Below are 22,153 nucleotides of genomic sequence, written 5' to 3' on the forward strand. Positions count from 1 at the left end.
TTTCATGTGAGCAGCATTCCATTGTGAATATTATAACGTGACAGATGTTTTAGTTGTCACTGTATTATCAGTCTCTAATCTGAGTTTTCCAAGAAATTTTTAATTGTATCTGTATCATATCATAGTCGATTTTTGACTTCTTCGGGATAACATACATGCAGACTGGTTCCACGTCCACGTCTCTATTGCTCCTGTGCTTTCCTCCATCACGATTTTCCTTTCTGCCTCAATGGGACAAAAAGCGTTTCATTAAGTCAAAAAGAACTACCACCGTCAACTGTCGTGTACAACACGTGCAGTGTGCACTTCTGTTCCAACGATAACTTTTTTTATACAATCGATATAGTGATACAGCAATCGTTGTGCATTCAGTCGCGATAGATGGATTTGGGTGACTGAGTAGTGAATATATTCTGTGCATGTGGTGTGCTTTGCAGTGTAGTTACACTTGCTCGAATTTGTGGATGTTGGTGTTTACAAATCTTTAATGCAATGCCACCTAAAGCCAAACCCGCCCAACCTAGTAAAAAGACGGTCGAAAAGAAGAAGGAGAAAGTTATAGAAGTATGTATGATTATGCTGTGCACGAAAACCGAGTTTTACCTGTTAACCTATAACAGCTGTTTTATTGTGTTTATTTATTACCTTTAGAGCATATCTGGCTAAAATAATTGGAGATTCGTTTTATTTATTTACATTATGCTTGACATACTTTGTGTTTTGAGTGATTTTTTTATAGTAAAACAGATAAACGACGTGCCAATTTTTTCAAATGTGGCGGCGTAACATATTACTCCCTATTTGGATTCGGGAAATTGTATTTTCGTAAGGTATCATTATCCTTGAATCACCAGAAAACTTCTCAGACTTGAAGTATGTCTGCAATAACACTATATTGCCGTACTAGGCAACATGTCATTCTAGTAGGCATGTCCTTGTATTCTCAGATGTGGAAGTAGCTTACGTGATCGGTTGCAATATTGAAGTTTTTATATGGAATCGAAACCGCAGTAAAAAATGATTTTTTTTCGATCATGTAAAGTTTTTCAAAGGGCAAAGTTACGTTAATAGTCACGATAAAAATTTGTTGAAACAACTGCACGTCCACATGATCCAGCCCAACAGAATGACGTAGGCCAAGTGGTTAATGTATCCGCATCGCGTTTAGAATAGTTTGGTGTGAAATTGCCGTCCCACCATCAAATTAAAGATTTTTGTCTTTTCTTTAAATCTCTTAAGTGACTGTAGTTTTTCCGAAAGGAGCACGACTAACTTTGATTCCTATACGACGACCTTTATTACCCATTGTAAAAGCTGTCAGTTGCTCAGAAAAGATTTGAGCATACAGCAACAAAGATATGGAATCATTTGCCCAGTAACGTAAAATGCCCGACAGGTAGCGAAGCAAGTCCTAAATCTAATTTAAAGTAATTTCTCCGTGTCTATTTCTATTCCATTGACGAATGTCTAGGTGAAATCTGATAGCCAGTAAAATAATTATAATAATATTATTAAGGTTAGTTGCACGAGGAGGACTAAAAGTGACAATGTGTTGACTAACTTTAATACTAGTCATGTGTACGTTACCTGTAACTTACTCTTTCCATATCAGTTGAATAAATGATTCGTTCAGATGAGCTGTGGAACATGTGACAATTGTTGCCCAATTACAACTGTGCTTCCTCTAGTGACATCGTTGTCGGTGGGGTGTTGTACATTAAGCAAAAGGACTTACGCCTAAGATCAGTTATGTGTGGCTGGAGGATCTAGATTTATGATTTTTAGATTATTCATAGTCTTATTGGTTTTATATCATCCTCTACATCTTCCTCCTCCCCCCTCTCGGTCTACGTTTTATTTGCTATAGACCTACTGCTTCCACAGAAAGCAATTTCTTAAACTATTTATGAAATGTTCCGTAGATCAAATTCGTGGTGAAATTTGCTGTTGCAGAATATCACAATAGTGATGCCCATTCATTATGTTAGCATTTGTGGGTGTGTTAAGCAAATAAGTTATGTCTGAGTGAAACAGTCCTTTACGTCGTTCTTTGTTAGCCAATATTAGTTTCTCTGCAGACCAGGGAAATACGGAAGCGTCCGATCCCGCCCGTCTGCTTTGACCCATGACATCACAAATATGGAGGAAACAAAAACAAACACACACACTTTCCACAAGAAGCCTAATGACACTAACGGGACAAGCGCGGAAAGTGGGGTGTTTTGGGTGGGGGGTAAACTAAATATAAACAAATTTATACGCCTTGCGTAGCTACAACTTGTAAGTGAAGACAGCCATGCATGAATACCCACCCACCTCCCCAGGGGTCGTAACCCCTGCAACCCATAGAAGATAAAGATGCTTCAGTAGCTGATTAGTGTTTTTTGTCTTTTTTTAAAAAAAAATCTCACTGGATAGAACGAACAGATCAGAGAAGTAAATAAAATAAGATAAAACAGAACTGGAGACAGCCACACTCAAACCAAACTCCGCGCCGTCATGACGTCACACACAACACCCTTACGTCACGGGTCAAAGCCGACGCGTGGGATCGGACACTTCTGTCGACCCCAGACCAGTAACGATCATGAAACTTCCTGGCAGATTAAAATTGTGTGCCGGACAAAGACTTGAACTCAGGACCTTTGCCTTTAGTGGCAAGTGCTCCACAATCTGAGCTACCCAAGCATGTCTTGCAACCTGTCCTAACAGCTTTAAATTTTGCTTGTACCTCAGCTCCTACCTTCCAAACTTCACAGAAGCTCTCCTGCAAACCTCGCAGACTAGCACTCCTGGAGGAAAGTAACGATCAGTTTACGATGCCTTAGGTGAAAAACAGTGATCATACTGTAAATTTTTGTTACATATTTTAATCTAAAGTCACGCAAATGGTAGACCTGTCATTACTGGTTTTGATGTATAACCAAATCAGCAAAACAAGTCCAGAGAGGTACTGAGATTGTGGTCCTGTTCAGGTGATGAGTTACGATATGAAATAATGAAACCATCAACTGATGACTTGGTAATAAGTTGAAACTGGTAATGATACCATTTGTGTGACCTGAGATGAAATATATAATTTAAGAAAGCGGAAGGAAAATACCGATACAATTTATAGGCCAGGTCTGAAATTGAATTTAGAATCTGTTGATATGTGCCTGTAGAAATAAAGTACTCCTCGATGTACACAGTGTATCAACAGATATAACAGTTAAAGTAGTGATCATATAGTTAAACTTATGAACATAATCATTGTCTTTTTTTTTCCAGAGGCCTTTATACTGAATATTCAAGCTTGCCTGGGAAAACACTTACATGAAAAGATATGTTAATCAAGTAACCAATGACACTGCTAATGAAGGATCAGCATACCTTCAGTATTTTACTTTGTAGTTATCCCAGCGATACAAATCCTGAGAGATCAGGGCCTGTTTATTGGTTACTTCTGAGATAATATAATTCTGTGCCAGGCTGTGACTCACTCAGATCCCTGTATTTCACTAGCAGTGCACTATCAGTCATTCAGCTTGTGCATTCCCCACTGTGTGACAACTTCCTTCAACTGGTCACTAGTTATTTCTGACAACTTCCTTCAACTAGTCACTAGTTATTCTCCATATCTTCTTAGAGGCTCCCCTGCTCTGTCACTGGACTAGCGTCTTCATAGGAAGTTAAAATTGACCATAACTTTCAATAGTTTTACTGAGTTAATGTTTTGCTACTGACTTTATACTCAAACTGCAGGGATCCTTTTATAATACATTAAAATTGTGTGCCTTATTGTGACCCAAATCCAGTTTACTTTCTTTTGCTGGAGCTCAGAATGTAAGTAAGTAAGCAGTTATACATTGCTCTGAGTCTGACTGCAAGGCATTTACTTGTTGCTGTGTAGTTGCAAGGCACTGCCTGCGAAAGCTTAATCCTTATAAATCATGATCTCGGCCACAAATTAATCTTGTCGCAGATATTGTCAATACAACAAAATCAGTAAAAATAAATATCTGAAGCTACTTTTCCAGCTTCTTTTATGCATGTCTCTAGCAGCTCCCACCTTCTGTTATTCCAGTAAGTCAATCTCATTTCAGGTTTTACGATTTTCAGTAAACAAAATGTTATTTTCTGAAACTTTGCGGCAGATTAAAATTCTTTACTGGAATGAGGCACTATCCCAGAATCTTTTTTTCTGTGGGCAACACTTTTACAGACTTGAACCTGTTAGAGGCAAAGGCAGACTCCGCTGTAGAATGAAAAATTCATTACGGAAATTATTTCTGTTTATTTTAAAATTGAAACAAATGAGCCCTCTGTCACAATTTTTAGTCTCATTAACTAGCTGTCAACACTTCTAAGAGTGCCTTCATCAGAATTTAAACGTTTAAAGTGACCTACAGCATAATTACACATTTATGGAAAAAGAAATTTTTTATATAAAAGTGTTAGTACTGACTAACAATACAAGACAGAGACAGTATTACATGTCGCATGAAAATAAATAACAGGCCAAAAGGGCTTTAGACTAAAAATTATGACAGAGGGCTCATTTGTTTCAATTTTAATTTATAAACGGTCACTGAACCGAGCGTCCATGTTCAAAACTTTGTTATTTTTTATTTTTATAATATTGTAAACACTTGTAAGACTGCAATGCAGTTGGTGGTGCCTATAAGAGATATTGAAATTATTGTCGAAGACAAATTGTTCATCTGTGTTAGACCCTGTGGTTGTGCTAATAGACAGTGTACAACCTGTGTGATATGTGAATAAAATATAATTATTGGGAGACCATTGATCTATCAGTGCTTAGTTAAGGCCCTATTGTTCATCACCATCATCATCATCGGGAATACAGAAGCGTCGGAATCCACCCGTCTACTTTGACCCATGACTTCACCAATATGGCGGAAACAGCCATTCACTGCGACTCCAATGTGGCACCTATGACGTCGTTACGTAAACATGACAACAAAGACGAAAATAGATCGAAAAACCAACACACACATCTTCCTCCAAAAATATAATCAAACTAATGGGATAAGCTGGGAAATTGTGGGTTTTTGGGTGGGGACAAACTAAATTTAAACACATATTAACACAGACCACCATACCAAATGATACAAAATGATGAAATAAATCGACAACACAAAGTTCCCAAATTCCATTACACGCAATGTCCTCTGGAATCGGTCACTCCCCATCACCTATATAGCTCAGTTGCAATTGTCAGTCCTCCAAAAAATTACACCACCGCCACTACTATTGGGACCACAAAACCAACACCTAGACAAGCAAAATTGAACACATCCCTCGGTCTGCATAGCTCAACAGCAGCTCACGATACCAAAACACTGACTTAACTGCCCCCCAAAACTCCTGTCATATTTGTACAAGCCCCAGTCTCATAATTTTTAATTCCAAACTATGGTTAGCTGCTAATTGCTGATACACCCCCCCCCCCCCCTCGCCCAACTCCCTATAAGATGAAAAAGCATCTGAAACTACTGTACTGCCTTCTTCAATAAGCTCCTCAATTAATCCCACCAATTCCCTTTTCATCCACCCCTCCAAAAATCTAAAAATGCACTCTGAAATACCACCCCCATCTACACCCCCCCCCCCCCCCAAACCCATAAACCAACTAGAGACTTACCCCTCCCATACTACTTATTCCCAAACTGCAACTCGTCAACCTCCACCACCACCCCGGGCCCACCCAACTTACCCCTGTAGTAAATATACTCAGAACACGCTTCCCTACAAAATGAAAACCAGTCAAGAACCGTCCTCTCACTCATACCAGTCTCCTGCACACAAAAACCGTGAGAGGATCTGTAACAAAAATAATGCGTCATCAACACAATCTCTCGGATGCCCAACCTAGACCTCTCGAACCAGGTACAATGCCTTATGGAGCGCCATAGGTTATTCCTATGGCACCGCCACATTTAGCTGTCCCTGGTCCAAGATGCAGGAACTTTCGCCAACCATATTTCCTGCTGACACAAGCCGCACCTAACCACTTCTGCCAGCAGCTCTTACAGTTGCAAAAATTTTATAAGGGACTATGCATTGTCCTCCATGTCCTCAAGCAGACGAGCACTGTTGAATTTATCCATCATATCCATACCTAACGAAAGCAGCTACAAATTAACACACGGCTTACAGCAAACAGCAGTACAATAACTTAGACACAACAAAAACTAAATTGTTCACTCACTGAAACCAATTCCTGTCGTAGTACAGTCAAAACCAATACCTTGCAGGACGAACAGCAATACCAAAATGAACCCAATACAACACACAAACCACAAACACACCACCAGAAGGCACCACCCGTCGCAAGAAAACGACATCTATAAACACAACACACTCATAAAGTAAACTGTGTGACGTCACACACAACAACACCCTTACGTCACGGGTCAAAGCCAAAGGGGCGGGATTGGACGCCTTTGTTGACCCTCATGAGCCAGTTCAATCACTAGGTGACATGGACTCTCTGAGTAGACATGCAGCCTTTCTTTGCTGTCAGACAGACATGTTATATCATTGAGTAAGCGATCAAAAATTTTGTGTTTGCAGCAGTGTGCACCCATTTTTGTGCTAAAACCTTAATGTGTAGTAATTAATGTCATTTTTGCTTCTGGTTTTCATGGTTTTCATTGTTCCTTCTGAACTGTATTGCATCATTTACAATGAACTTCAGGACAGAATAAATATACCGTGAAGCAGTAGTCAGAATGCTCAAATCCTTAAACAAGTGTCTGGAAGATTAATTTAGAAGATAAAGATAATAATTGACTGAAAATAAACAAATTATGTCAATTTACAGATTTTTCTGGCCCAAAATTTTGCCATTATTTTAAGCACTAATGTGGCTGAGGTCAGTTGTTTTACAAGTTCCTAAATATGCTGTTTCCAATTTAAATTCTCATCAATATGAACACCTAAGAATTTTGTAGTTCCTTGCTATGTGTTACACTTATCATTGGTGTAGTACCCCAAGATGTGCAGAATTGAATATGGTGTGAGTTTTTGAAATTGAGAATGAGACTTTCGCAGAAAATCAGTCAGTAATACTTTTAAGAGCTTCATTTACCACTTTTCTGTTTCTGTATGTATGCTTTGATTATTTAGGATACTAGCGTCATCTGCAATCTAGATTAATTCTGCTTGTTGGATACTAGATGGAAGATCATTTACATATATGAACAACAACAGTGGACCTACGATTGAGTCTTCGGAACCCCATTAATGATTTCTCCCCCTTTGGAATTGTGTAATGTTGGTGAATTAGTAACTACAAATTTCTGAATTCTTTTCATGCGCTGTGTCATTATCCATTTGTTAGCAACACCATCAGTCCCATAAAACTTCAGTTTACATAGGAGAATATTGTCATACAGTCGGATGCCTCTCATAGGTCCAGAAAATACCAACTGGTACTATTTTATTATTTAATGCTTGAGAAATCTACTGAGTAAACATGTAAATGGCATTCTCAGTAGAGAAACCCTTCAGATATCCAGATTTTGATTTACTGAGGATATTGTAGTTACTGAGGTGAGATGCTGTTCTAGAATACATCACATTCTCGAAAATTTTGGCAAATGATGGCAGCAGTGGAACAGGTCGGTAGTTATTGTCATCTCTCTTATCACCTTTCTTAAAGAAAACAGTGTTCAAATCATACTTGGAGTTGGACAGCTTTATTTCATTTTTTAAAATATTTTGTTGATGAATTCTGAGTTTAACCTAGAAATATGATTGGTCGACTTTGTTAACTTTAGAAACTATCTTCTGTATAGTACAACCACTGTGTAAATTCTGATAACAACATGATCATCTTATCATTACCCTTTATATTCTGCTACATTAGCAGTATACCACCATCTTCCAATAATATCTACTGGGCTTGCACAAACAAGCCATCTCACAACTATGAAGAAACTAGCTTAGTTCTACAGCACTAGCAAATCAGGATTTCTCATTTTGTAGCAAAACCTGTGCAAAACTCACATTATTGTTTGACTTGGCTACTCATAATTCGTTAAGATATTACCTTGCTCTATATTAGTAGTCGGTATACTTTTAACTTTACCAACAATATCAACATGGTTCTGTGGTTAAAATCTTAAGTGTTTCCTGTGTTTTTGGTAGCATGTTGTTAAAGTCCACCTACTTCTAGGTATACTTATATGGGTATGGTGTCTGTTCTTTTGGACATGTGCAGATGCACACATATTCCCCGAACTCTTACGGGACTTGGTAAGAATATCTTCCACGAGTAATGAGTGTGTTGGGGTGGGACACTACGAATGTAGTGTGTGGACATATGAGGTGAGAATGTGGGTCTCTCGGGAGGCGTGTGCGGGATAGCCCCTGCAGTCTCACTATCCTCTGTGCCCTCGGTGGCTCGAATGGATAGTGTGTGTGTGCGCCATGTAAGCAGGAGGTCCTGGTCGGGGCACACATTTTCACCTGTCCCCGTTGATATAGATCAATGCCCGTTAGCAGCTGAAGGTATTAATATAATTCTAAATATATATCCTGCAGTGGTGTTGAACCATCACAGGATAACACTTCGGCCTACTTGTCCATAAACTACTGCCATTTTTATCACTTTCTCTCTTTGTAGCAGCTTTTATTGTTGTCGTCTGCTCCAGAAAAGAGCTTATTTTGTGCTTTAGGTTATTCTAGCATGAAAAATTCTCTTCATCTTGAAGTAGTCTATTTTCAGTGCTTATCAGGCAAATGATTTAAAAATACTTTTTAATACAGTAGTTTTGCCAAGAAAGGCAACTGCATTGACTTTTAGCTCTTTCTTCACTTACATGTCCAGTAATCATCAGTTATTCCGCAATTCATTTGGATGAAATGATAAGACACGATATACTGCCTGTGGTTGATATATGGGATGTCCAGTTTTATTAATTATGCAAGGCAAAGGCAAAAATAATAATCTTTAGCAAGAATCCAAACCGTGAATCAAAAGCTAGTTTGGTTTGTTTGCCTTTTATTCTCATCGAATAAAAATCAATTTAAAGTAATAAACACATTTTGTACAAAAAGTAAATTTGCTCTCTTTCTTGCAGGATAAAACATTTGGTCTAAAAAATAAAAAAGGTGCAAAACAGCAAAAGTTTATCCAACAAGTGCAGCATCAAGTTAAAAATGCTGGTGCTGCGAAGAAGAATGATGAACTCAAGAAACAAGAAAAAGAAAAGAAACTGAAGGAACAGAAAGAAATGAATATGTTATTTAAACCAGTTTCAACACAGAAAGTTGAGAAAGGTAAAGTTTTAACAATAATGAACCAACTGAGGACTGTTTTAAATCTTGTTTATTCATTGAAATATTTTTTAAAATTTCAGGTATAGATCCCAAGTCTGTGTTGTGTGCATTTTTTAAGCAAGGCCAGTGTACAAAGGGAGATAAATGTAAATTTTCCCACGATTTATCATTAGAACGTAAAGCAGAGAAGCGTAGTATGTATGTAGACATGCGTGATGATGAAGATACAATGGAGAATTGGGATGAAGAAAAACTGAAAGAGGTTGTTGAAAAAAAGCACGGTGAACAAGAAAGGAAAATGCCTCCAACTGATATTGTAAGTAATTAAAATAACACTCAAGCATTTACATTATGTCAGTATTTTTCTGGTGGAAATGTAGTTTCTTTTCCTTGCTCAGAATTTTTTGGGAATCAAGGAGACAACGAAAGGCAGAAGTGCTGCATCATTGATAGGTACACAAGCAAAAGGTCCAGAGCTTGGCTGGCTTTCAGAATGTGCTTCCTTTTTCTAGCTGTAGGAAAAACACACATACGCTTGTGCCCCCCCCCCCCCCCCCCCCCACACACACACACACACACACACACACACACACACTGGTGTGCACATGGTATGACAACCAACCAGCTAGCAACTAGAATGAATGGCCACCACCAAACTGTTGTTGCCAAAAACAAGGTGGACCACCCAGTGGCACAAGATGCAGCAGAGTATGACATATGGGATGTCAGTGGCTAGTTCACAACCTGTGCCATCTGGATCCTCCCCATCACCACCAGCTTTTCTGAGCTGCGCAGATGGGATCTATCTCTACAGCACATCCTTCGCTCCTGTAACTGTGTGTGTGTGTGTGTGTGTGTGTGTGTGTGTGTGTGTGTGTGTGTGTGTGTGTGTGAGAGAGAGAGAGAGAGAGAGAGAGAGAGAGAGAGAGAGAGAGAGAAATTGGATGAAACTATGAGGTATGCAGCTTTTTCAAGCAGAGTGCAGTGCTTAATCAGGTGACACAAGATTCAGGGTCGTATGCAAGAATTTAACTACAGATTGTTAGATAATAGTACTAGGTTGTGTAGGGTAGGTAAATCTTGGGGAGGGACAAGATGTATATGTAATAACTGGAACATAATTGCTTTCTTAACTATTAATCCAAATGTGCACATGGTTGAGGTGTTCAGTACCTGAACAATATTGCCTTGACAATGCTGTGCAGTGAGTTAATAGAGAGCTGGAAACTGAATTGATGACTGTAATTGGATATACATTGCATTGGTGCCAGTTGGGATATTGGGAGGTGAGGTTTCAATACACCCCACCTGCATCACAAGGGGGTGGGGGAGCTAAGGTGAGCAGAGCTAATTAGTAAGATTACAGATAGTGGGGAGGGGCCCATGCATGATTAAATCCATGTTGCTATGGTTAGGTGAATTAAGTTATTTTTGGGCTGGATCATGGAAGCAATTTTCCCTGGTGAAAAAGTTTTTCAGGTGGTATGGAGATTTCTGCTATAGGAATAGGAAGGTATAATGTACCACACTGGTATGCATGATTACCAGTAAGAAGAAAGAAAAAGTAATGATAAGGACAAACATGAGATGCACAAAATTATCAGTCGGTGTCCTGTTTTGCAGCGAGAGGCTGAAAAGAGTTAAACTTAGTTGCCAACATCAGTCTTGGTCTAACAGTGAGGGTAAGCTAATAATCACAAATGTGTCATTACTGTAAGCTGTTGGCTGCATTCTGTAAATATGAACACTGTATCCCATTATCAGTATATTTTAACTTATCCCATGCATAGAATTCAAATGGATCTTTCTTCATTCATTGCTGTAATATCACTCCTCTCGGCGATGCTTTCATGCATTATTAGTTTCTGTGTGTGAGACAATGAGATAGAGGGATTTAATTTGAGCTAAAGTCTCCCAGAGGGAAAAAAAAGATTGAAAGGCTTTTGGTACAATGGAATCTTTGTATGATCTGATGTTGATTATGTGAAAAAATCACTCCAGTTCTAGCATTAGTTTATTGCATGTGGGCAAATATAGTGTGTTTAAATATAGGTGTTCAGCATATAGGAGGGAACATTAGATGTCAGACCAGCATCTGCTCGCAAAAAGTGTGAAATCTAGGTTGCAAGCTTTGTCACTCCAGCTAGAAATCCATGAGTTACCAAGATAAATTGAAAAGGGTCCACGTCATCCCTATTTTCTAGAAGGGTTGTTTAAAACATTCTTGAACAACTTCTCCCTAATAAGAAGGGTGAGCAGAGATCTGTCGGAAAGGAAGTCCCAAATCCAATCACACAGTTAGTCCAATATTCTGCAACCTCTTATGTTGTTCACTTTGTGACAGTCTGGAACTCCAATTAATACTTTCCAGAAGTAAGTAGCTACACCAGCAACCTGTATGCTGCGTATGTGCAGTGAGCTGTGTTTCACCAGATCACTCTTTGAGGAATTCATGTGGATTATGGCAGAAGACATTTTCAGTCTCTAGAAAAGGTCGTAATATACCAACAGAAAACTTGTTCCTCTGTTCGTCAACAGATTGATGTCAGTGATATGGGCCTACAGTCATACACATCTGTTCAACAACCATTCTAGAAGAACAAAGTCTTTCACAACGGCGCTGTTGTATAAAACATTGTCTGACTTCTCACAACGTCATTTCAGGGTAAAACTTTGAACTTTCGATGATTACCTGCATTGTCTTCATCAGGAGCAACTGATTATCAAAACAGCTGATGTTGTGGTCTTATGTAGCCCATAAGACAGCTTCTGATTGGTTGGTAGGTATGTCATGCTGTCGTAGATGGTGTCAACATCTGCACTGGTTGTGCTCCTGCTCCCGCCATGGCGTAAACATTGGGATTAATCTCTCTGGCCCTTCTCTGCATCGGGAGTTCACTTCCAAGCATTGCTACGATTACGTCCACTGTCTTGGTTGAAGATCTATCAACAATTACTTCCATCTTTTTCCTCAGGGGCAGCTGACTGTCAAAATTGTTGCTGTGGTGGCCTTCTATAGCCCATAGGACGGTTTCTGATTGGTCAGTAATTACATAAACCTGTCACAGATGGTGTTAGCACTTGCGCTGGTGGTGCCATCACTCCCGCCTTAGCATAAACTTTACAACAAACATCTCAGGCTCTCCTTTCGATCAGGAGCTCACTTCTATGCCCTACTAAGATTACATCTACTGTCACGTTTGAAGATTTTCTCACACATTCTTGTTTCCGCAGACTATTTAATTACAGAGTCCCAGTTTGTAGGAGCCTGCGATAAAACTTCTGTTTTGTCAAACAGTTCTATGTTTGTGAGGCTGTGTTAAGCAACTGCAGATTTCTCCAGTTATTGGTTTTTAATATGTCAATGATGTTCTGCAGAGAGGTCGAAAATGGTGCAGATGCACTTAACGATGTAATTGCTTGTTCAGTCAAAAGGGATGTTATAAATCCCAGGGATCTGGAGGCAGAGGCTGCCCTTAACAGGGCGTAGCATCTCCTTTACCTTCTTCAGAGGTCCATCCACACTATTTCTGACCCCAGTGCACAGCCTCACAAGCAAACATAAAATACTGTTTGACAAAACAAAAGTTTTTCCCAGGCTCCTACATACTGGGACTGTAATTAAAGCACAGAAATAAGAATTTCTGAGAAAATCTTCAACCAAGACAGTGGTCATAATCATAGCAATTCTTGGAAGTGAGCTCCCGATGCAGAGAAGAGCCAGAGAGATTCATCCTAATGTTAACGCTATGGCGGTAGCAGGAGCACAACCAGTGCAGATGTTGACACCATCTGTAACAGCATGACATACCTACCAACCAATCAGAAGCTGTCTTATGAGCTACATAAGACCACAACAGCAGCAGTTTTGATAGTCAGTTGCTCCTGATGAAGACAATGGAGGCAATCGTCTAAAGTTCGAAGTTTTACCGTGAAATGACGTGCTAAGAAGGCCGACAATGTTTTATACAACAGCACCGTTGTGAAAGACTTTGTTCTTCTAGAAGGGTTGTCGAGTAGATGTGTGTGACTGTAGGCCCATATAACTGACATCAATCTGTTGAAGAACAGAGGAATAAGTTTTATGTTAGTATATTACGACCTTTCCTGGAGATTGAAAATGTCTTCTGCCATTGTTGTTGTTGTGGTCTTCAGTCCAGAGACTGGTTTGATGCAGCTCTCCATGCTACTCTATCCTGTGCAAGCTTCTTCATCTCCCAGTACCAACTGCAGCCGACATCCTTCTGAATCTGCTTAGTGTAGTCATCTCTTGGTCTCCCTCTATGAATTTTACCCTCCACGCTTCCCTCCAGTACTAAATTGGTGATCCCTCGATGTCTCAGAACATGTCCTGCCAACCAATCCCTTCTTCTAGTCAAGTTGTGCCACAAGCTCCTCTTCTCCCCAATTCTATTCAATACCTCCTCATTAGTTATGTGATCTACCTTTTCTCCTGTAGCACCACATTTCGAAAGCTTCTATTCTCTTCTTGTCTAAGCTATTTATCGTCCACGTTTCACTTCCATACATGGCTACACTCCATACAAATACTTTCAGAAACGACTTCCTGACATTTAAATCTATACTCGATGTTAACAAATTTTTCTTCTTCAGAAATGCTTTCCTTGCCATTGCCAGTCTACATTTTATATCCTCTGTACTTCAACCATCGTCAGTTATTTTGCTCCCCAAATAGCAAAACTACTTTAAGTGTCTCATTTCCTAATCTAATTCCCTCAGCATCACCCGACTTAATTCGACTACATTCCATTATCTTCGTTTTGCTTTTGTTGATGCCATAATCAACATGAATTCCGCAAAGAGTGATCTGGTGAAACACAGTTCACTCCACATACACAACATACAGGTTGTTGGTGCAGCTACTTACTTCTGGAAAGTATTAATTGGGGTTGCAGACTGCAACCAAGTGAGCAACATAAGAGGTTGTGGAATGTTGGACTAGTTTTTAATGGGATTTGGGACTTCCTGTCAAACAGGTCTCTGCTATCCCTTCTTAATAGGCTGTAGTTGTCGAATGTGAAACATACGTGTATGTGTGTGTGTGCCGGGGGGGGGGATAGCTTGCGCTTTTGTTTGTTTGTTTTTTTATACTGCCAGAGGCTTCGTGACATGGTTCACAACAAACGGTTTTATTATGTATAGCAAACAGCAAACCCACAGCGCTAGACAACTATAGTAAAAGGTAAGTAGTAGTAGTAGTAGTAGTAGTAGTAGTAGTAGTAGTATAGAACATGAACAATTCGTGCAGGGTCTGACTATTAGTTATAATGTACTGCAAGTAAATAGACAAAAAGACACAGTGTTGTTTGATTATCTAAATTAAGATTATCACTGGAAACAAGTCACAGCTGTAAAATACGTGGGAGAATGCATTCAGAAGAGTTTAAAGTGGAACACCTACATAAAACTTGTATGGAAGGTATGTCTGAGGCTGAGATTTTTAATAACCTAAGGAGAATGTTTCCACAAAATGGGTAGGTTGCAAAACCTATGTTCACTGGTTCTTGGGTTTTTCACGTCAGTCTGGGACACTCGCCAGGTCGGATTAACAGAGAAGACAGAGATGATATAAAGAACAGTGTCGTGTTTCATCTCGCGTTCATTGAGTAAGTGTAAGAGTTAGACAGCGTTGCCTGACCAACCTCAGTGCAAACACTACAGAAGAGGTATTCTTCATGATGAAGAGATTTACAATTAAAATTCCACAATGTATGTTCTGAGAAGAGTCAATTAACAGTTTGCTTCCTGCCATATACAGCTCGCAAAATGAGATGACCATTATAGAAATCTAAGCTCGTGAAATCCATTCTTTTCACAAATCTTCATGAACAAAAAGTACCCGAAGTACAGTCCACCACACACCAAAGAGTGGTTTGCGGACTTTAGACGTAGCTTTCGCCACGGGAAACAATATCTGGTTATGATTTAAGAACAAACTTTTCAGTGATATTGAGATGTTACCTTAGATGACACTGTGGCTTGTTCCTTACCACATTTTTCACTCTTTTGAGTTAATCCTCCATCTCTGGTGACTTGACCATCAATGTGGAATATTAAACTGAAATAATTAATGAGTATTTGAGAAAACGTCTATTGCTGATGAACTCTGAAGAAGAATATTGCCAAGTGTTAAGTTTGGACATTTGTTGAGGAGGAGAAGAGGAGTAATGGAAATGTGGGAGGAGCAGCTAATAAGCCCTAAGATGACACTATAGGGTAGCTCTTGTATGGCTCATTTTTCAATGTTTCATAATTTTTCTTCGTCCAATCCTCAGTTTGATTCCACTCCATGTGTAAGTGAGCTGTGTGAGTTTTTGGCTCAGTAGGATAAGTCAAAGTGGTGCCCCTGAGCCTTCAGAATTTTAGAATCCATAAAAATAAAACCATCAGCTTCACAAAATGTTATTTCTGTAAGATAAACTAATTCATACCTAATGTATGGTAGGCATGTTGTTTCTCTCTGTCTCTCTAACTGAATGTGACTTCATGTCAAATTGGTTGAAAGATGTGACAGGTCAGTGACCCGAGATGCAGAGAAACTGCCGAGCAAACTTGCAGCCCATCCTGGAACTTCCCAGTAGTCTTTAGCTTTCGAAGGAAGGAGCTGTCATGGCAAGGACAATACTTTTGTCTTCAGTTCATTTATGGAAGAAAATTTATTTAATCAAGTATTACTTTCATGAAACTGGCAGCCGACTGCCATCTATCAGACATTAAAGGTGGTTTCACAGTTTGTGGACATGTGAGTTAATTGTATATCTGTGTGTCGCACTGTGTGTGAGGGAAGTGGCTATTTGTGTAGCAAGAACACTAAATCTGATTCAAGGGTTGAGAAACAGTATCTGAATTGTATAAAGTTTCCGGGGCTGCGATGTGAACCAGTTCCGCACGTACAGCTGGACGTCGTCATCCTCACAAGTGCGGGAAAGGTTATGCTGACATTCTTCTTTGACCAAGATGGCCCCCTTCTGATTCACTTCCTGCAGCACAGGACAACAGTGAATGCCCAGCGTTACCCGCAAATCTTGACCATCCTTCGCCAAGTGATCAAATCAAAACAACCAGGCAATCTCACCCTTGGGGTCATTCTGCTCCACGACAATGCAAAGTCATATGGCCAACATAGTCACGGCACTCCTGCAGAAATTCAAATGGAAGGTTCTCGGCCACCCTCCATACAGTCCGGACCTCTCTTCCTGTGATTATGCCATTTTTGGTCCCCTTACAAAGGCTGTGAGGGGCAAAACGATTTGTCCCAGACGACAATGTCCAGCTGCACGTGCAGAAATAGTTCACATCGTAGCCCCGGGAATTTTTTGAGACAGCCATTCACTGCTTTGTCACAGTGGACCAAGTTTCTCAACAGCCAGGGTCAATACTACTAATATACAGGTAGTGTTTCTGTAATTAGGCCACTTGCTCATTTCATTTTAAATGCCCCTTGTATTAAATAACTGATTTTTATCTTTTTTTATTTCATAAAAACAGTCACAATCACATTTATTTTCTATTGTGAGTGCTTTGTCAGTAGACTGCGAGAAAATTTTGAGGCATGAGCGGTATGGGTATCAAGATAAGACAAATAATATCTGTCAAGTGCATAGCAGGTTTTTGAGACAGTTTGAGAGAACAGCAACCTCGAGACAATTACAGGGAATATTTAGAGATAACTATTATCTTCTCGGAAAGCACCATTTCAGAAAGTATCTTTCCCTGCTGTAGGGGCCATCTGTCATGCATGGTGGATGGCAAAAGTAATGTAGTGCTTCAAAATGTTTTGTGTTCAGTGATACATTTGAATTAACACCACAAGGAGGTAATTCAATTTGTGCTATTTATAATTTCATTAACAGTTTGTGTGTCTGTGTGTGTGTGTGTGTGTGTGTGAGAGAGAGAGAGAGAGAGAGAGCACTGTTTTCAGTCCCTGCAGCCAAAGCAATATATATTTGTTTTGCCATGCTTCCAGTCTTTATAAACATCAGTTTGTTATCTTTTGAAAATATAATGCGAGGGATTAGATAAAAAATTTACTCCCCAAGTGGCGGCAGGGTGACACACAGAAAATATATTAAAATTCAGAAGCACTCAGACTCAGTGGCTTCTTCTTCTAGCAGAATGGTTGAAGAGGAAAGAAGAGGGATGGAAGAAAAGAACTGGAGGGATTTATGGAAAGGGATCGAGTTACAGAGCCCTGGGTCAGGGAGACTTACTGGATGGGATGAGATGACTGACTGTTGGGGTCTGCACAAGGTGTTAGTTGAAAACCCGAGAGCTTAAGGCAGAAGACAGGGTAATACACAAGGCATCTGTTACTTCCAAAACACTGTGCACGAGTTAGTAAGAGTGGAAAGCTAAGTGTATTGGAAACTAAAAGGGAGTGAAGAAAGAAACAGTTACTGTGTAGAAATGCGTAGACCAAACAAATTAACATAAATTAATGCAATGTGGGTGACGAGAACCAAGGACATATTGTAGTGCCAGTTTCCGACTGCAGAGTTTTAAGAAATTAGTGTCTGGGGGAAGAATGTAGATGACATCTGCAACAGGATATTGTGTGTTGTCAGTATACGTACTCTGTCTATACCTGTTGATTCTAACAGATAACTTAGTGGTAGTCATGCCAATGTAAAAGGCTGTACAGTGTTGACATAACAGTTAGTATATGACCTGTGTCATCCCACATTGAATCTCCCTGTGATGGTATATATTTTGCCAGTTACAGGGCTGGTATAGTTGATGGTAGGAGGGTGCATTCGGCAAGTCTTACAGCGGGGACAGTCACAGGAGCAGGAGGCATAAGTTATGGAGATTGGACCAGAAGGAGCATAGGGTCTGACGGGAATATTGCAGGGATTAGGAGGGTGACGGAAAGCTAATTGAGATGTGACGGGCAAAGTGTCAGACTGAATGGACCTCATTTCAGCGCATGATTTGAGGAAGGTCAGAGTAGATGAATAATACATTCAAGACGAGGCTAATACTGATTGACAAGTGGTGTATTCCTAAGTTTTTAGTGATCAGCAGTACCAGGATTGGATGTGTGCCCGGGAAATCTGCTTTTGAACTAGGCTTGTGTGTTAATTGCATCCAGTGAATGCTGTGGTATGAGAATGGTAATGTATTGCTGTAAAGGCTCTGCATCTGAAAAGATATATTTGCCTCGAATGCCAAGGCTTTATGGGAGGGATCATTTGACATGGAGAGGATGGCAACTATCAAAATGTAATATTGTTGTTTGCTAGTAGGTCTTATGTGAACAGATGTTTGTAGCTGCTCTGGTGGTGATGAAATCAATGTCAAGGAGTGTGACATGGAATTTGGAATAGGGCCATGTGAAATTTAATTGAGAAATTGAATTAAGAGATTCGAAGAATTTTGAAAGGTCAGCCTCTCCATGAGTCCATATGACAAAGATGTCATCAATGTGTCTAAACCATATCAGGGGCTGAAGGCAGATGGGTCCCAGGAAAGCCCCCTCCAAGTAACCTATGAAAAGATCTTGGCATAGGAAGGAGCCATCCGGGTTCCCATGGCTGTGCCGCTGATCTGTCTGTCTGTCCCTCAAAGATAAAGTAGTTATAGGTAAGTACGAGGGTGGTTTGAAAAGTTCTTGGAATGGAATTGAAAAAAAGTGCTTACATCACTGAAACTTTATTTTTCAATGTAGTCTCCTTGTAGATTAATGCACTTAGTTCAACGATGTACCAGTACCTTGATCCCATCTCAAAAATGAGTTTCCTCCAGGCCTGCAAAATAGTTGTCAACTCTGGCTATCAATTCTTCACTTGAAGTGAATCTCCATCCACCAAGAAAAATTTCCAGTTTTCGGAAGAGATGGAAATCTGGCGGAGCTATATCAGGTGAATAAGGCGGGTGTGGCAACAATTCATACCTTAGTTCATGTAATTTTGCCATGGCAACAGCACTTGTGCAGGTGCGCATTGGCTTGATGGAAGATGACTCTTCCTTGCTAAACCTGGCCTTCTTTTGCGTATCTTTTGTTACAGTTTGTCCAGGAGATCAGCATAGTGTTCTCCAGTAATTGTTTGCCCAGTGGGGAGATAAACTACAAACAGAATCCTCTTCGCATCCCAGAACACTGATGTCATGGCCTTTCCTGCTAAAGGAATTGTCTTTTGACTGTTTTGTCTCTGGGGTATAGTAGTGCACCCAAGTTTCATCTGTGGTCACAAACCGGCACAAAAAATCCTGTTCATTTCTGATAAAATGGACCAAACATTGTTCCGCTCCGTCCCTTCTCGTGTGTTTTTGATCCGGCATCAGAAGTCATGGCACCCATCTTGCTGTCTCCCCCCCCCCCCCCCCCCCCCCCAATTCTTCAGTTAAAATGTGATACACCCTTTCAAATAACATCTGGCAAGCATGAGCAATGTCATGAGCTTTCAATTGGTGATCCTCCATGATCATTTTGCGCACTTTTGTAATGATTTCTGGAGTAGTGACACATCTTGGCCGACCACTGCCCAGATCATTATCTAAGCTCTCCCGACCAAATTTAAATTCATTTGTCCTCTTGGTAACAGTTGAATATGAAGTAGCAGAGTCCTCCAGTGTATTCTGGAAATCGGCATGAATGTCCTTTTCTTTATACCTTTCTTTACAAAGAACTTACTCACTGCTCGAATCTCGATATTATTATTATTATTATTATTATTATTATTATTATTATTATTTTCGCTCCCTTCCCCACCTTCACAAATCACTATGCGGGAGAAATAACAGAGCCACGTCACCGCCACAGCTCTCTTCCAAGAGCACTGACATGGCACATGTTTACAGTAACAGTTCAATGAATATCGCGTGAACAGCTCGTTGTGCTAGTGCTGACCCCTCTTGGTGATTCCGAGAACTTTTCAAACCACCTTCATGTAAAGTTGATTAAGATGAGCAGGAAGGACATTATAGGTTTAGAATTGGGTGGCCTGTGACTGAGAAAATGTTCAGCAGCAGACGATCATGCACATCATGGATATTGGTATAGAGGGAAGTGGCATCAATGGTGACAGTCAAGGTGTTTGGTGGGATTGGGACTGTCACAGGTTTCAGGCAATTTAAGAAATGGTTGTTGTCTTTAACGTAGGAGGAAAGTCCTTCTACTATGGGTTGCAGGTGTTGATCTACTAAAGCAGATATACTTTTGAAGCTAGCAACAGTGGGGTGGCCAGGGTAATTGTGTTTGTGGATCTGCGGAAGAAGTTAAAAAGTGGGGTGGGTGTGGTTTGGGTTGGGTAAGTTCTATGGATTGAGTGTTAGTCCTAATGGATTGAGGCTTTAGTCCTTGTGAGGGACCTGGGGTAAAAAGTAGGAACTACAGTTTTAATCACAGGGATGGGATCTTGATGGCAGATGCTATGTAGAGGTGCCAGACAGCTGGCATAGATCTCCACCTACATAGCCCCATTGGTCGGTCAAGTATATCAGTGGTAGATCCCTAGTCCCCTGGGATGATAATGATGGAGTCACCAGTGTTTAGATAACAAAAAGCCTGGAGTTCTGCAGAGCACAGGTTAGCGTCATGTTGTAGGGACCTGAAGAATGGTTGTGAAGCAGTGTTGGATATGAGGAATTCTTGGAAGGAATGATTTTGAGGTAGTGGTAATGGATCAAGTTAGGATCATTGTCGGAGCTGTTCAAGACAAGGTTCAATGTCAGCGTTACTTTTGGTACGGTTTTGGGATTCAGTAAGGATGATACAGATAATTCAGAAAAGGAGAGTGCTTTAGATGAGAAGTTGAGAACACTTTACTATTGTGAATGGTTCTAGGGATTATGTGTTATCATTGGAGTGGAGGCAGTATTGAAGGCTAGGGGATGTTAAGGAGGTTGGCCAAGCTCAGTTTGTAGAAGAGTGATGGTGGTTGATGGTGTGGCTGTCTAGGTGTTGTCAACTTTTATGTAGCTGTACAAAAAATCAATGAAATGGATGCATTATTATTTCTGATAAAACAAGACATTTTCCACCAGATTTGATGTGAGTGGCGAGTTTCTTAAAGCATATACTTCGCAGTGGAATGAGAATGAAGATTTGGTCAACATTCCACACCAATAAACTATAATTTGTAAACAATAAGGCAGAAAGAGGCATCAAGCCCATTGTGGGCTACAATAAATTATTTGTAAAAGATGACAAACAGAAGTAGTATCTGCTTCGCATTTTATCTGAGTATCATCATAAGCTTTTAGGTATAAAAAAGAGAAGTTATCAAAGACTTTGGTTTTGTAAAAGAGATTTTAATTTTCTCATCATTTTTGCCTCTGAGATGTACAGTTTTAGATTGAATTATTAAACTTAATACAGTAAAAATTTTTATTTAGCTGAAAGTAATTGGTTAATCAGCTACTTCAGTGGTTTTTTTTAGCTAAAAATAAATGAGTTATATTTGCACCCCATCCCGCCACCACCAAATTAGGGACCTAGGGATGTGGCTTCTCATTTTTGTTTGGTGCTCAAATTACATGCAACTTATTATTTTCTTGTAACAGAACCAGACTAGCACAAAGAAGACCTTGAAAAATGCGAACCACACTAATGGTAGAATAATCATTCTTGCTTGGTTGCATATAATACAACTATTGTACGTGGCACTCTAGTATTCTTAGTTATCAGTACTTTTAAATTACTGTGTCATAGTTATGTTGTGATTGCTGGGGGGGGGGGGGGGGCTGAAAATATTGTGATACTACTTTTTCTTCCCTTTTTAAGTTTTTAAAGCTATAACTATTAAAGAAATTAGAATGTTGGCAGATGTTATTTGATGAGGAAATTAAGACTTCAAGTTGAGGGATGAGATCTGTGTACACCTGTGGAATTGAGTGAATT

The 22,153-nt window shown here is 39.8% G+C and overlaps 1 protein-coding gene across 1 annotated transcript in view; it reads left to right on the plus strand.

The window, feature by feature from the left end:
* The first annotated feature begins 370 nt into the window (after positions 1–370).
* The window catches only part of LOC124605371 (zinc finger CCCH domain-containing protein 15 homolog), a 41,124-nt gene continuing 19,341 nt past the window's right edge, over positions 371–22,153 (plus strand). Inside the window, exons 1-3 of the mRNA XM_047137003.1 lie at positions 371–564; positions 9,093–9,291; positions 9,372–9,607. Of these exons, the coding sequence (XP_046992959.1) occupies positions 493–564; positions 9,093–9,291; positions 9,372–9,607 (507 nt within the window). The 5' untranslated portion in view covers positions 371–492. The remainder of the gene's footprint in view (positions 565–9,092; positions 9,292–9,371; positions 9,608–22,153) is intronic.

Source organism: Schistocerca americana, chromosome 3 (assembly GCF_021461395.2).
Source record: "Schistocerca americana isolate TAMUIC-IGC-003095 chromosome 3, iqSchAmer2.1, whole genome shotgun sequence".
NCBI lineage: Eukaryota > Metazoa > Arthropoda > Insecta > Orthoptera > Acrididae > Schistocerca > Schistocerca americana.